Genomic DNA, 15,924 nt, shown 5'->3' on the forward strand with positions numbered 1-15,924 from the left:
TGCCACGTTGCCTACCTTTATTTTCGCCGGTGATGGCAGACCAATATTTCTTTATTTACTTTTCTCTTCTATCTATCTTTTTCAACACTAGTAGATTTGATGGTGTCCTTTTACCTAAGTCAAAAAAGTGAAAGCAGCCTTTCTCTGTGTATGACTATTGTCCTATTGGGTGTGGCTGCTAGTCAAATGAGTACGAAGTTCGTTGTCTAATTGAAGCAAAGTTCGTTCACATTTCTACTTGAGGCAAATTTCTTTTTCTAATTTCACATGTCTAAATGAGGATTTCTGCGTTTGCTCAAACCTGGTAGAAGAAAAGGCTACTTTATTTGTCTTCCAACGGTACATCATCTTAAATACATCTATCTATATCATCAGTATCAGCGTTGCATCTTTCAATAGTCAAACCATCTTCAAAAATCTAAGCAGTTGTCTGCTGCGCCTGTGCAATAGCCTCTTCATGTGTTTGGAGGATGGAAGGAAGGGGTGCAATCATTTCGATTATCTGCAAGTACACACGAAACTATTTATTTTTTGAAACCTAAGTCACCATTTGTTTTTCAAATGATGAACTGGAAATTTCTATTTATGAATGGCTAGTCCTTTTAAGTACCTCATTAGTTATTGGATGGGAGAGAAACAATCTATGTGCATGCAGATGATACCCACAATCTCCTGGAACTGGTTTGCTAGGTCTTGTATAACCCCTATACAATGATCAGCAATTTGAAAAGCTGAGAACATAACTCAAATGAATAATTATTTTCTTCTGATATAGTAGTTAATTACAAAATATCTAGCTGCTAGAAGGACCAAGTCTAGTGATGATAATCCCAACGCCATATATGTGAAATTGATGCTCAAATTAACCATCATATATTGTCTAAAAATGCCAGCTAAAACCGATGTCAAAGAATTACGAGCATTGAATAATAAAAAAAAGTTTAAATTGAAAACTTATTTCTAATATAGGGTTGTTTGCCGACTACCATGTCACACTTCTAAGCAAGTTTCTCACATCGGATAATAATAAGCCAATGTGTTAAGTTATTCATCCCAAAGTTGTGTATTATTTGTTTACTGAAGAACTGAGTAAATAAAACCTATTGCCCTCATATTCCTCACTCACTAACAGAATCTATGCCATGTCAGTAACTAACCCCCTCTTTTTCTCACCTGATCCCATTTCTCTCTAGAATTCGCCTTTGTTAGATTCTGACCCAGCTCCATTTCAGGATCCACATTGGGCCTAAGTGTCCTATCACTTCACTTGGATTATCGATCTCCCTAAGTTTACTTGATTAGTGTAAATTTTGAGTAAGATATGTGAAAGATCACCACTGCAGAACATAATTTTAACAAAATCTGACTACAAAGAAAAGAAGAATATGGTGTTAAATGAATTGAAATGTCCTTGTGTAAAATAAAAACACAAGCACTTACCCATCTTCAGCAAAACTCTCATCAAGAAAATCACAGTCCAAGCATTTTGGCTGCCCACCAACAGCATAAAGAGGATCACCTGCAAATATAAAGAATTTTATTTTTGAAAGAGTAGGATATTTGTATGAAGAAATTTGATTTCAATGAAGTAAGAACCAAACGTCTAGAATCATATCCCAAGACTAGCGAAACAAAGGATAAAATACACATCTAACAAACGTAAAATATTCACAAAGTGTAATGTTAATTTCTAAATTGAAACGCTAATAAATATTTATTTAAATCTCCATTAATAAAACCATTAACTTTGATAAACTTAGTGACAACAACAATAAAGCAAACAGAATATTTCAAGGATATAGTTAAATTTTACTTCAAAGATTTTTGGCCATTGAAATTTAAAGGCTTAATAGGCACAAGTCAATATTGACATAATTGTAATCTTATAAGGAATCTCACTATATTTCTAAGTATGTGAAGCAGCATAAATAAACTAGCATTAAACATTGAGCTATGCTATATATAGCAAATGAATAGTTCTTGAAATCTCATAAAACCTATGTTGGGATTAAACAGGAAATGGGAAAACCGTTTTATCCACTTTAATTCCGGATTTGGCGGAAATCACAATGGCCTGGTAGTGGTGCTACGTAGCCAATAACACTTATCGTGATGGCTTCGTGGTAAACTCTCGCTATATTTAACATTTTCCTTAAATATTTACCTAATAGAGGATGCCCTATGAAAGAGAGATGGATGCGGATTTGATGTGGTCGTCCAGATTGAATCTTCACCTGTTAAAACAAGCCAATAGAAAAATTAACAAGGATGTTACAATTAATATAATCCAAATTTTCGCAAAGCACAGTAGTTTTTATTATAGGATACTGATGTTGGCCTGTTTTTGGTGATAACTGATGTTGGCCTTCTATTCTTATACCCAAAGCATCTATATCTCTTCCTTTTTGCATTTAAAAGGTGTTCTTTTGAAAACAGTGATCAATTTAATGTCAGGTTGCTTATAGGCTAATGTCATTATAGCAATTGCTAATAACAGGCTATCATTATTTTGGAAAAAGCCGTGCTTAATGATAAGATTTTCAATGATTCAAATTAAATCCATGAGGAGACAACAAAGGAAACCCTTAACCAAAGAAGATGGGAGGATAAAAGTCACCATAGAGATTGGATATGCAATTTTATAATAGCTTTATATTTCTCCTACTGTCTCTGGACTCTTAAAGGGATCACCAAGAGATGAAAAACAAGCAAAACTTTTAGGGAGTCAAAAATTTAGATGTTGAAGTGAAAGGCAGTTTGATAGAACATCAAAGAACATTGAACGATATCTGAGAACAGAGCAATGCTGCGATTTTTTTTAATTACAAACAATGGTTCCTATGATGTTTTATTATATAGTTTTGCAAATAGAATGATGATCAATTTCAGTAATGTTTTTATTCATAAATAGTGGTAGGTACAAGGTAGTAGATAGTTTAATTATTTTTTATCACCCTGTCATATGTAATGTATTCTAGGTTCCCAAGTTTACAGTGATGTTGACTCATAAAAAGTAACATGTGGTCTTTGAACAAATTGGCTACCTGAACCAATGTGCTATTTTCTTTTACATTCCTTTCTAGAACGTGCACTACACTGAGTGCTGGTTTCCCTGGTTCAATGAAAACAACTATGCATGAGTGGACAATTAAGAAAAAGATAGAGAGCAGTTTTATGATGAAAAGGAAACATTTTAACAAAAGCAGATGGGCAGAAATCAATAACGGATGAGCAATGGCTTTCCTTTTGAGATTCCTCCATGTGGAAAAAGAATAATGTTAACAATAACCTGATTGAGAAGCAACATATAACCCTTTAGCAACACCAGGATATTTTACCATTCCAATTGGTTGATTAATTGTCACCTGCGAAGAAAAATAATCTTCTAGTTACACAAGCAGTGTCGATAGAAGCAGCCATGCGAAATAGGAGAGCCTTGGCGCAACAATTAGAGTTGCTGCTGCTGTCTTATCATTTTTCATTATGAATAGGCTGACATGAACTACCCATGCTTTCCTACATCATAATACTATTCCTTTTCTTCATATTTTGATTTGGGGGTAGATGCAGTAAAAAATACGTCATACACAAGGCCAAAGAAAAAAGGAACAAATGTCGGTATATTACCTGATCATTATTAATTATCCCACTCACAAGTGCTCGGTATATCTTTGCAATCTTCCCAAGCTCTTGGTTTGTATGTCTACTTCGATAAATAACAGAATACAATGAGTGAAACAGTAATTCAGTATAAAATTTTAACCTCAGCTTTAAAACTTCTTTTTTCATGTGTTATAGATAAACAACTGGATACAAATTGAAGAGTAAAGTATGCAGATGCAACAAACCAAAAAGAAGGTTCTTTACAAACCCTTTTCCTTCTATGCGAGATGTTCCATCAGCAAAATAAGATGCAAGACGAGCTCTAGCTAGTTTTGTCTTTGCGCATAATAAAATTCCTGTGATGCAATCAATCAATCATGAAAGCATTAGAAAGTGTCACAAGCTAGTTTGTTATTTATACATTAGAGTTTAGAAGGGTATCAAAAGAAAAGGTTCTACTCATGGTATAATAACATCTATGGTAGTGATGCTGAAAACTCTAAATACCACTGTTTTTAAGTTAAACAATCAACTATATAAATAGTGATTACCAAGGGGCTTTAAATATTTTACAGGAACAGCCATGAATAGTTTTAGAATACAATAAAACTAATTTCCTCTCGTAGAGTTCAGAAATTAGCCTCAGTTCATACATGTAACATTTTCAAAGCAAATGAAGCAACAAATATAACATAGCACTTTCATATTTCAGAAGAAATAATTAGCACAACCTGAAGTTCCTCTCCCTAGGCGATGTACTGGAACAGGGTGAGGTTTTTGGTGTGCTTCAATGGTACTCTTGTTGTTGGTTTCCCATTGAAGCTGTGTTAAAACCGTTCTTTGCTGGAAGAGACCTCCAGGCAGAACTTGCAGACCAGAAGGTTTATTTAGAGCAATCTGAATTCACAATCAACATTACAATCAGGACAATAAGTATTGAATACATTCTAATTGTTCAGTACATGCAACCATATATATATATATCGGTCGAGAGAAGGAAACGTTGTGGATATCTTAGTCTGAAGATAATAATCAAGGTAGTTAAAATCAAGATTTTACGAAAAAATCAGAAAGGGGAAGTAAAATCGTAAATTGTGCATTCACAACACTAATCGTAAGATTATGCAAAATTCATAAAACTCAAATATATGCATATAAAATTGCATGAGTAAGACAAAGAAAACCTTAAATTACACTTAAAACACTTGTAAATTTAAATTCATTAGCATGAGAGTTTGAAGCCTCTTGGAAATGAAACAAAAGGACAAGGGAGAAGAAGATTTCTTCTTCAAACTAACGCAAGCATAATCGCTAAATCACAATAAGATTTATATGTGTACTCTTAATCGCTGAACACAAGCAAGCATAAACGCAAAATCATAAGATTTTACGATTCAAATCGGGATTTTTAACTACCATGCCAAAAATGTATAAATCTAGCCAAGACATAACTCTCCATCTACTTTTCTTACTTTCCCACGATCCAAACTATTTATTTTATCGAAGGAACACAAGTATAATCCAAAATTCCTCAGTAGCAATCCAAAGCAATGAAATGAATTGATTTAAAAGTTTATAATCGATCAAATGAAAATATTTATAGAAAACCATTTATAAGCTACACAGAATGGTATAATATAATTATACAAATTAAAACTTACAATGTCATCATCTTCGTACAAGACTTCTATGGTGTGCGGTGCATCAGGCTCCTTCCACGGAATTCTATGATAGACTAGCTTTGAGCCAACTCTAGTACGAAGAAATAATGAAACATGATATAGTTTGAATGAAACGCTTTAAATAACAATAAAGAATGATAATTTTTCATTTAAATAACCTGAGGATTGTGTTTGGATCAGTAACAACTCTTGCATCAAGTGTTATCTGTAAATAACATATTAATATCAAATCAATAACAGCATTAAATATTTCTATTTCATATTATATAGTAAAGTTTAGCTAAGTAGTTGATGATCAAACCTGGTCACTTTTTATACGCTGCAACCAACTGTTAAAAAATTAAAATCAGTACATACACTTATTAATTATGATTATAAGCATACATATAAATATAAATAAAAGAAGAAAAGTTAGAATTTTTATGAAAAAGAAAAGAAAAGGGTAAGTGAGGTAGTTGAAGTTTTGGATTACCCTTGCAAGGGAGCAGAACTTTTGTACTTGGTGGAGTAAAACTCAATTAGTGTTAAACCTGATGAATTAGTATAAATTCAAATGCATTTAAATTCAAATATCAATAAGAAGAAGAAGAAGAAGAAAGAGAACGAACCAGCATCGGAGGGTCGAACCACGTCGTCATAGGAAAGTCCGTCGTTGAACTCCGGCCAAGGAATACCGATTTTCTTTGGGCTCGCCATTACTTCACTTATGTTTTGATCCTAACTTTTAAATTTGAGTAAACATCATCATTAAATTAAAATCAAATATTAAATGTGTTTTTAGTTTTACTAAATATACTAAATTTCCATTTTAATCTCTTTAAAAATTCTTTTCGGATTTTTCTTTTTTATAATTAATTTTTTTACATAAAAATTGTAGATAAAATTATATCATATGATTGATATGTTTAAAATTGTAGATAAAATTTTATTTTTATCTAGAGTGAGAATTCAATACAAATTTCATGACGGAAGATTTGAGTTTCATATTGGTCCTTCACAGTATAAAAAAGGTTTAAATACAATTTTAGTCCTTTAACTTTTAAAACTTACGATTTTGACCCCTAAATAAAAAAATAGCAATTTTGACCCCTAATTTACATATAAGAGGTCAAAATTGCCAAAAAAAATTCAAAAAACATGAGGGGCCAAATTTGCTATTTCTCAAAAATAAGTGATAAAAATTACAATATTTTGTAAGTTAAGAGGTAAAATTGTTATTTTTTAAATGGTCAAAATCACAGCTTTTGAATAGTCAAACGGTCTAAAGTATATTTAAAAGCTAAAGAAATTACTTTTAAAGGTTTTTCTAACCTATGAACTTTTATGTAACAATTATGAGCCTAAATGAACTTTTATGTAACAATTTCATCCATGTTTTTTTAAAGGAACAATCTCATCCATGTTGTTAGTTTACCATGTCACCATAAAATAGAGATAGGTCTATGAGAGTGAGTGTTGACCCAAGTTATATTTTAGCCTAGGTGAGTTATACAATCAAATCAAATTGCGCTACAATATGCTCCCTAACAATAATAAGCGAAAGAAACACCTTAGTCCTACCAATTTCATTGAAAATTTTACGTAGAATTTCCATATAAGGTCCAATAATTTGTGTTAACCATAAATTACTTCTACTCTTCTAGTTACGGATCAAATTTTTATCTTCAGCATGGACATTTTGATGTTTGTTCCACACACATTGGATATTTGTGACACAAAACAGAATTGATTGAACCAATAAATGCACATTTTCTAGCTTGTGCGATTATTGGCTCATTTCGAGATTTCGATTATCATCGACAATTAATCTTTGTTTAAGAGTACATGAAGCATTGGGATCATTTTATTACAAAAATATATTCTTAAATCTAAATGATTCCTACATTTGAACTAAAATAAGTATATAACCATGATTTTGAATGTGTCCAAAACTCAAAATGCATACACTGCAAAGCAAATCCAAAGGTATTCAAGTAAAATAAAACTACAATATACTCTAACAAGGTTACGTATAAAATGAACCTGGAAAAATATTGGTCTAAGATGGACCAGTTTTTTGTACCGTTGGATCATATGAACCCACCAAACCTTATTATGGTCATTAAACACTAAATTTCACACATATTACCTATCACTCTCATTGACTCTCTCTAATCATTGAGAATTGTTGTTCCCACTTTTGGTTTGGCTGTGCCACACGAGTAAATTACTCAAATACCCCTCGGCAGTTAACTGCCGAGGAAAACTGAAAACTTCGGCAGTTAACTGCCGAGAAAACCTCAAACCTGTTTTTTTTTTTTTTTGACAAAATTCATTAATTGTCATTAATAACAAACCTTTTTTTTTTGACAAAAACCATAAATTGTCTTTAATAATATTTATTGATTTTGAATGTTTCAATCATTATTTTGGTACGTTTTAAACAATTGCAGTATTATACTTATGTGTATATATCTTAATAAGAATAACATTTAAATCAGTGTAAAAATTAAGCATTTGAATATTATTTTGCACATTACTTAAATACAATCGTTAAAATAATTGTGCACAACGATTTTTTTTAAGGTATAATATGTTGTTATATTTTCTACATTAAAATAATTGTGTACAAAGATTTTTTTTTATTTAAGTAATTTGCAAAACAATATTCAAATACTCAATTTTTACACTTATTAAAATGTTTTTTGAGGACTTAAATGTTAAGCCTAAAACAAAGAAAAAGGAAATAAAAGAAGAAAATTTCGTGAAAGTTCTTTGAAAATAAAATAGGCAAAAAAAGAAGAAGATCAAATGAGTAATACAATTAAAATAATTGTGAATATTTCTGTAAAAAGGAAATAAAAGAAGAAAATTCCGTGAAAGTTCTTTGGAAATAAAATATTCATTATTGTTGAAGATCAAAGCAGTTATAACAAAAAAAAAAAGATTTAAAGGAGTAATACAATTAAAATAAATAAGGAGTGCAAATCAATAAAATTAAAAACGAATTATTAAGAAAAATCAATCAAAAATGATAAAGACCGCGGAATATTCTCAAAGAATAAAAAAAAAACAGATTTGAGGTTTCCTCGGCAGTTGACTGCCGAAGTTTTCAGTTTTCCTCGATAGTTTACTGCCGAAAGGCATTTGAGTAATTTACTCGTGTGGCATAGCCAAACCAAATGTGGGAAGAGCAATTCTCCTAATCCTTATCTTCCAGATTTTCAGAGAGGCAACAATAAAGCCTCATGAGTTTATTACTTTAATTATTTTCTTACCATTATAATAAACAATTTTAAAAGTCAGAGTTGATGGGTTCGAATATCACGATTTTAAAAGTCTAACGTTAATTAATCAAATAGTAATAAACAAGATTAGATAAAATAATTTTTAAAAAAAACTCATAGACCGTGAAATTTTAATTACCCTCTCAATACTCACAACACAAGTGACAAACTCTATCTCTGTTTTCTATGGCTTTTTGTTATCATTTTGGCACATGCTTGGTAATATGGTAAGCTTTTTTTGAGTTTTGAATTTTCTCACTCTAAAAGAAACGATGAAACTTGCTTTAGCCTTGCAAATGGCGTTTCTATAATATAGAGAAGTAGTGGCGGGGATTGGGAGTTTGGGTCAGCCATCTGCAGTAGAAAATTAGAATATGATATGATTTTGGGTTTTTTGGGAGTTGAGATTGTGAATGGAGCTCTTTATGGTTCTTACAATTTGATGATTAGTATTAAGCATTGAAACACTTTGAAAGAGAAAGAGAAAGCTTGCAATGATAGAGAGATGAAGTTGATGGGTTGTATTTGATGCAGATGGACTATGATAAGAATTGGTAGCTGATTTAATCTAATGGTTGAAAAAAAATTGGTCCATCTTGAACCAAATCTGCAAAGGTCCAAGCTAAATGGCACCCTCTAACAAGGTAGAGCATATCTGTTACAGGGGCTATACAGAGGTTAAGGGGTGGAGGGGGAGGGAAACGGTGGAGAAAAGGGATGAAGAGGGAGCAAATTTGGTGTGAAGGTTCTACTCTAGTATTTGGTGGACCTATAATCTAATGATGAAAAAAGGTTGTGCACCATGCAACACTTGCATCAGCATACACATTAGAAAAAGCCCAGAAGATGTACATTTGTAATTTATACCTATATTCAATCCGGAAGCTAGCATGTTAAAAAATTAAAAAAAAAAAAAAAAAAGAATGGTTGAAACTTTGGTGGATGAAGCTACAATATACCAATGTATCTTTAGTGGTTACATTGGAAGATTGAGATATGCAATAGCTTCAGGAGAATTATAAGAGAGAAATGCACTTCTTTCTTGGATAGAAGATCAAGGAACAAAGAAACATTTAAGTCTTTTGATGATAGCTTACAATTTTACATTGAGCTTTTAACAACACTTGCTTCTTTGAATACTAAATTTTATCTCTCACCTTTTAATCAACTTTACTTGGCAATAACTTACAAGCTACAGAAAAATGAGAGAATTTTATGAAATGTTTTGGTATTCTCCAAATTTAGCTATTTTAATACTTTAATCAATGTTCCAAAGACACTCATTAAGATTCTCTTAAATAATAACAACAATTTATAGTTAGATTAATAAAACCATTTTATCAATAAAAAAAGGTTAGATTAATTCAACCCAAAACATGATTTAAGATTTGTTTTAAATGTTTTATAAATTAAATACAAAATTTAAACTAATATTGCAGAGCCCTCAATCAAGAGAGCTCTTTCAAAAATTAACGTATGCCGTTATAAGTGACGCACACACGGTATTCTTTAGTAAAAGGCGAAAGAATAGTTCGCTATGTGCTCATCACACGGCTCCGTGATTTGTAACAAATGAAGTCCTTTCATTTTATAATGTTAGCAACTCACTTTTATTTACAAACTAGTCGATGTGGGCTATAGACAGAACATACGCACGCTATAATACCAAGTTACCAACCCCTTATGTTAATTTCTTGTGTCGCATACGGCTATACCTTCTTCACAAAGAGACTGTTACCACAATTCTCTCCATCCACATGTCTCGTTTTCACGTTACTACAGTTTACCCTAACATAATGAGGAAAACAGATAGATTTGTTGATGGAAATATGGAAGGCTTCACTCATTTTGATCCCAAAAGCAGCAGCAGCAAAAAACTTACGAAGTTGTATTTGTTCATTGAAACATTTGGAGGCAACAAAGTCTTGGTCTTAATGTTTGTAGCATATTGGTTGTAGCAAAAGACTGAGTATATATCAAATAAATATTTAATGTTATGCAAATATGTGGATTTTCATAATAATGACAATGATGAGAAATTTATAATGTAACATATTGCCTGTTCAATCGTATGTTTACTGGTCTGAGTTATACAGGGTGCTGCAAGCATGGCAGTATGCTCAGCTGATCGAAAACTTGGAATGGGGGTGTGCTTGCGAAGTGCAACAAGGAAGTTTCTAGGAGCTATAACTGATAATTGCAGTGCTGTCATGACAGCAGCAAAAGTGGGAATGTTGGGGTTTTCTGTGTGCACTTGAATGATTGAACTCATTAGAGCGTCCCTGTGTGTATTGGAATTGGATTGTAAAATGGTTGTTGATGATGATGTTAACAAAGATAAATCAAATCACTTAGAGTACGGTGTGATCTTGCAGATTGTAAAACTCTCCTCGTGAATCACAACAATTACAAAGTTGTGTTTAGTAAACGTCAAGCAAACGATAACACTCATGCTCTTGTACCGACAAAAGAAGTTACACTCAACAATCAAAGAACCAAATTCGGTGATATCCTCTGAAGGATGCTTAATGCCATCCGCCACCAACTTAATATTCATATAAGAAATAACATTCTTCAAGCTAGTAAGTTTCAAAAAAAACATATACATCACACTAATGACCAATGAAAACTTGGACTGCATGACACACGCCTATAAGCTTTGATAGTTTTGAGCCAATTAAGAACGGATTAATGTGATTAAAATATAAAAAATTTAGATATAAACTATTTTGCTGTTTCCAGAGCCAAATTATCTTATGCAGGTGACATCAACTGATCGACAAACCAATTTAATAAATGTATACATGTAAAAAAAAAAAAAAAACAGCGAATTTCGTGCCACAATCCTTGAGTCATTTTATACATTATTGATTATGATTTATATATGCTCGACAAATAATTCTTTTTTGAAGATGGTGCTTAACAAAATAATTAATTAATTACCTTCCTAACTTAACAAATAGTCAACGGTAAACGATCAAGTAGATGAATTAACTTAAAGTAAATAACACCAAAATTGAAAATGAGAGACAAACTGTATTTGAAATTTGAATCATAATAACCACAAAAAAAAAAAAAAAAAAAAGTGCAATGCAACACGTCCATATTCACATTATTTCTCTTTCGCCAGTGCAGAATAGTATAAGCCTTTGAGGATGAAGTAATGAATCACTCAAATAAAGCCAATACAATAGTTTTGTATCGGCCTTTTATTTACTTATTACTTATGTCTTTGCAAGCATTATTACTTGAGCATTAAAGAAAAGTAAAGAAAAAAAGTCTAAATTGATAAAACAATTTGCCAGCCGAGGCATTCAATGTGAAAAGGGAGTAACAAAATACACACTCAGAGTACAGACACAATTACACTGCATAACACATACAAGAAACCAGCCATCAACAAAATACATCAGTTGATGAAGTTGCTGTCAGCTGAAGAGAAGCTGGATTCCACTTCATGGCCTCATCACCACAGTGCCTGTCTTTAGATTTAACCACCGGTAACTGAACCGAACCAACATCAGATTTAACCACTGGTAACTGAACCGAACCAACATCAGAAGCTTCTATTGCAGTCAGCTTTTTTGCAGCAACCGCCTTCAAACGGTACCTCTCAGCTCTGGAGCCGATTACTTGGCCCAAAATTGATGCTGCAATAGTAAATGCCATCGCTGATTTAGGCATTAAGACCGACTTCCTAAGCATTGCTATGAATGGAACAGCTGCATGGACAGCGACAAACCATGATGGTGAAAATTTCTCCGTATGTTCTCTCCATACACCCAGGGGAACATTAACTGCCATCCCCATCATTCCAATCACAAGAACTTTTGTCGGCAAGCCCTGAGGGCGAAGATTCTTTGCAAATGCGGTGCGTGCTATAGCCGCCCGGGCCTCAACTATTACCTGTGGGCACTTGTATTTCATACCAGCAGGAGGCTGAATAACCTTTGCTACAAGCGGAAGCACTTTACTAACAGCCTGGTATGACTTTGCAATCGGGCAATTCCCATTTTGCAGCCAGTCATTGCCTGCCTCATGCTTCGAACCATCCTGAATATCAATTAAACGAAACACATCAGAGACACTGAAAAAGTATTGCAAATCATGACTTAAGTTGTACGATCTTAAAATGATTAAAAACAAATATCTCTTTTTTTAAGATAGGCAAATGTTAGTATTTTCTCTTTTACCAGGGTTTGAACCGCAATTTTTCATTCCTTTAAACCTTAGCTCAAACTAGGCTAACTACCCAACTAAGCAATTACTTAGTTTCCACTTTCCACCACACCCTCTAGAAAGGGGAAATAAAATCAAGTTACTAGGCTTAAATGTATTATTTATAAATTTAAAACTTTCACTAGAGAATCCTTTCATGGAAAATGACTAGGCAGTGGCAAGAAAAGCAGATTGAATACACTGCATACCTTTGAAGAAGGTTCTTTTTTTGAGGACTTGGATTTTTTATTCTGGTTCTTCCACTTCTCATGAAATGAGTCAAAACCGAAAGGCCCGCCAAATCCAAATGATGACAGGCTAATAGTTGCTGCCTTTGCAGCCAAAGGATTGAATTGGGACTTCGGAGCTTCAGGCTTCACTTTGTCGAAACACTGAAAAGTTCTCTCCGATAAGGGAACTACACCATCACTCCCATGGAAAAGCCTGAATGCCAAATCAAAATTGGGACCATCTTCAAAAATTGGACCTTTAGCTGCACGCGCCTGTGTAAGAGATAATTTGTAAGAATATCAGTTTATTAAATAACAGGACAAGTAAAAAATGATGTGCTTGTATCATAATATAGCAAGATAGCACCATAAATTGTGGACAATTTCACATTATTATAACTTGTTAAGTAACTGGAACATGGAGATAAAAAAAAACACAATTTGTTTCCAAGAACAGAAGCTTTAATTTACAATAATCGCTTTTTGGCCTGACTTGGTATATAGATCTAAGATTTATGAGCAAAGATATTAAAGTAAAATATGCGGCAACATCCATATATGCAGGCTAAAGTAAAATATGATAAGAGAATCATGTCAGCCAAGAGGAAAACTTACAGGCATTGGAAAAGCCAAAGGTGAAACAAATGAGAAGTTAGTGGGTTCATTAATGTTCCTCAAGAAAGGACACCTAAGGATAGAATCCTCGTTAATATCTCTAGCAAAGAAGTCCATTCTTCTGCTTCAAATCTAACAGACCTGCACAAAGGGTTATTATAATAAGAAAGAAACTCATCATGGAATTGACAGGCACACAAACATGTAAAGTTCACATCAGGATTCAATTCCTAATGGCTAATAATGAACCATTATGATATAATAAAGCAATATTAAAATAAAAATCTAACTTTTCAGTCCAAACTTCAACCTTGAATCCTACCCCTCCTTCCTTCCCAGTCATTAACAAGTGATGAGGAAAGATTTGTCATTGAATCAAATCAACAAGGCTATAGCATTTAATATATTCATTAGTAACATCAAATCTAGCCTATGTTTTGTGCCACTTTTAGATGAGCCAAAATTGTTTCTAGAACTGCAAAACTGATTTTAAAATTGATTCTCAAGCATAATTGATTTTGTCTCTAAAATTGATTCTAACATGAAGCTAGAATTTGGAATTTTTAATTCTAGAATTGATGTTTAGACTCAAATTTATTGTTAAATCACTTTACCTTCAGCTCAATCAGTTTTAATCATGACCGATTATAAAGAATCAATTTTTGTCACAACTAAACAGACAATTGAGCATTCTCAGTTCCCAAATTGCATTAATTCACACCACTAGAAGTTCTAACATAGAAGAATTTTTGCATCCATGAAAGTCAACTCAAGGAAAAACTCCCAATACATTTTCTACATTCAACCCCTTTCTAATCAACAACAAATTAAGCATACCCAGTTCATAAATTCACCTATTAAATTCAAAACATATGAAAAAATCGAAACTTTTCAACAATAACATGGATCCAAATTATCACATAAAGAAAGAGGATTGGGGAAAATTAATCACCCAAATGAAGAAAATATGGATCCAAATTGCTTCAACGTAGAAACAGAGAATCAATGAATGAGGTAAAAGAAAATAAAAAAACGAAATTATAAATAAAAACAAAAAATGAAAACAGTGAAGAAAGATAGATAGATACCTTTCGGAGATTGCAAGAGACACACGCCAATTGTAGAGAGAGAAAGTGAGGAGAGAGAAAGTGAAGAATTAAAGCAAAGAATGGGATGGTAGGTGAAAGAGAGAGATAATCTGCAATAGGAAAATAACGAAGAATTTTTTTCTTCTAAAAAATTGAATGTTGTTTATTGAAATTTGTTGAAGAAAGCGTTGTTAAAGTCAATTATGGCTGTGACGTGCACACGCCAATGCATTTTAACAACCAAAGTTGAATGTATGTGCTCTACACGAGGTTTGTTACTTGGAATTATTCATATCTTATTATTTTCATCATTTTTTATTCATTTGAAAAAAGATTAGGTCAAATTCTAGTTCTAGAAACTTTATAAATGTTTTATCCAAATTTAAAATATTAATTATAACAAACTATATTTATCTTTTTTCATTTTCTAACAATATTTATCTTTTTCAATGATTATAACAATATAACAAAACACAATACAACAAATATAATATAAATTCTTATCTTTTTTGAATGACACCAACAAAATAATTTTTATAATAAAATTTGTTCAAAAGTATATTTGAAAGTGCAAAGGTCGGACTAAAAGTTTTTTTTTTTTTTTAATGAAGTCATACTAAAAGCATATATTTCATATATTTATATTTATACTATATATATATAAAGAAAATACTAGGTTCTTGCACAAAAAAAATAGCTCTTTTGAACTGATTTTTTCTCCTTTCAAAATTATCCTCAACTTTCAATACGAATATCACATATAATAAATAGATAAGAGTAAATTTAAATACTATTAAAACAAAATGTATATGTCTGATTTTTTTGCTTATCATTTAAAAAAAATAATTGATGAGAGTGAATTCAAATTTTTTAAAAAATGTAACAAACACAGTATTTTTTTGTTGCCACAAAATATATCATGTAACGAGCACGATATGAATATATGTCCAAATTTTTTCCGCTTTGACAATTATTTGTAAATAAATCGATGTACGAATAATTTTCATTAATATTTAAAAATTGTAATCAAAATTATACAAACAAACATCTTTGACAATCATTTGTAAATAAATCGATGTACAAATAATTTTCATTAAAATTTAAAAATTATAATCAAAATTATGAAAACAAACATAATAAAATAGCTCGATAAAAAGAGCGGACAGACGGACACGGTAGTGCTCGTCATTCCGCTAGTATAGATAACATAGATACCTATATA

At 32.0% G+C, this 15,924-nt stretch overlaps 2 protein-coding genes and 1 non-coding gene across 5 annotated transcripts; all 3 read right to left on the reverse strand.

Moving 5' to 3' along the window:
- Positions 1-176: 176 nt before the first annotated feature.
- LOC11409136 (RNA pseudouridine synthase 5) lies at positions 177-6,025 on the reverse strand. Of its 2 annotated transcripts, XR_005643851.1 has the most exons (15): positions 5,894-6,025; positions 5,758-5,815; positions 5,587-5,614; positions 5,444-5,490; positions 5,265-5,355; positions 4,335-4,500; positions 3,872-3,959; positions 3,628-3,703; positions 3,290-3,365; positions 3,045-3,112; positions 2,165-2,234; positions 1,441-1,519; positions 1,174-1,293; positions 611-704; positions 455-502 (listed from the first exon to the last, which is right to left on the reverse strand). XR_005643851.1 is itself a non-coding variant. In XM_003591904.4 (14 exons), exons 1-14 carry the CDS (start codon positions 5,979-5,981, stop codon positions 419-421), a joined length of 1,113 nt encoding a protein of 370 aa, XP_003591952.2. In that variant the 5' UTR covers positions 5,982-6,025; the 3' UTR covers positions 177-418. The 2 variants fall into 2 exon arrangements, 1 of the variants encoding a protein (XP_003591952.2); XM_003591904.4 differs by lacking the exon at positions 1,174-1,293 and having other exon boundaries at positions 177-502.
- A 3,965-nt stretch (positions 6,026-9,990) lies between these two features.
- On the reverse strand, positions 9,991-10,107 carry LOC112418844 (U5 spliceosomal RNA). The gene has a single exon (XR_003008921.1). It is a non-coding gene; the product is annotated as a U5 spliceosomal RNA (small nuclear RNA).
- Positions 10,108-11,709: 1,602 nt separating this feature from the next.
- On the reverse strand, positions 11,710-14,957 carry LOC11415231 (uncharacterized). 2 transcript variants are annotated; one of them, XM_024785445.2, is made up of 4 exons: positions 14,703-14,957; positions 13,615-13,755; positions 12,979-13,272; positions 11,710-12,604 (listed from the first exon to the last, which is right to left on the reverse strand). In XM_024785445.2, the coding sequence occupies exons 2-4, from the start codon at positions 13,729-13,731 to the stop codon at positions 11,948-11,950; spliced, it is 1,068 nt and encodes a 355-aa protein (XP_024641213.1). In that variant the 5' UTR covers positions 13,732-13,755; positions 14,703-14,957; the 3' UTR covers positions 11,710-11,947. The 2 variants fall into 2 exon arrangements, with proteins under 2 accessions (XP_024641213.1, XP_024641215.1); XM_024785447.2 differs by lacking the exon at positions 14,703-14,957 and adding an exon at positions 14,567-14,689.
- Between the last annotated feature and the right edge of the window lie 967 nt (positions 14,958-15,924).

This window comes from Medicago truncatula, chromosome 1 (assembly GCF_003473485.1).
Source record: "Medicago truncatula cultivar Jemalong A17 chromosome 1, MtrunA17r5.0-ANR, whole genome shotgun sequence".
Classification (NCBI taxonomy): Eukaryota; Viridiplantae; Streptophyta; class Magnoliopsida; order Fabales; family Fabaceae; genus Medicago; species Medicago truncatula.

What these genes read in the sequence shown, in the direction of transcription:
- LOC11409136 (XM_003591904.4), bottom strand. Translation starts at nt 5,981, where the DNA reads ATGGCGAGCCCAAAGAAAATCGGTATTCCTTGGCCGGAGTTCAACGAC. An exon ending in AGTTCTGCTCCCTTGCAAGG is followed by an intron (nt 5,615 to 5,757) that starts GTAATCCAAAAC and finishes ATTTTTTAACAG; the next exon opens with TTGGTTGCAGCGTATAAAAA. An exon ending in CCCATCCAATAACTAATGAG is followed by an intron (nt 503 to 610) that starts GTACTTAAAAGG and finishes GTGTACTTGCAG; the next exon opens with ATAATCGAAATGATTGCACC.
- LOC11415231 (XM_024785445.2), bottom strand. Translation starts at nt 13,731, where the DNA reads ATGGACTTCTTTGCTAGAGATATTAACGAGGATTCTATCCTTAGGTGT. An exon ending in CTTTGGCTTTTCCAATGCCT is followed by an intron (nt 13,273 to 13,614) that starts GTAAGTTTTCCT and finishes TCTCTTACACAG; the next exon opens with GCGCGTGCAGCTAAAGGTCC. An exon ending in AAAAAGAACCTTCTTCAAAG is followed by an intron (nt 12,605 to 12,978) that starts GTATGCAGTGTA and finishes ATTGATATTCAG; the next exon opens with GATGGTTCGAAGCATGAGGC.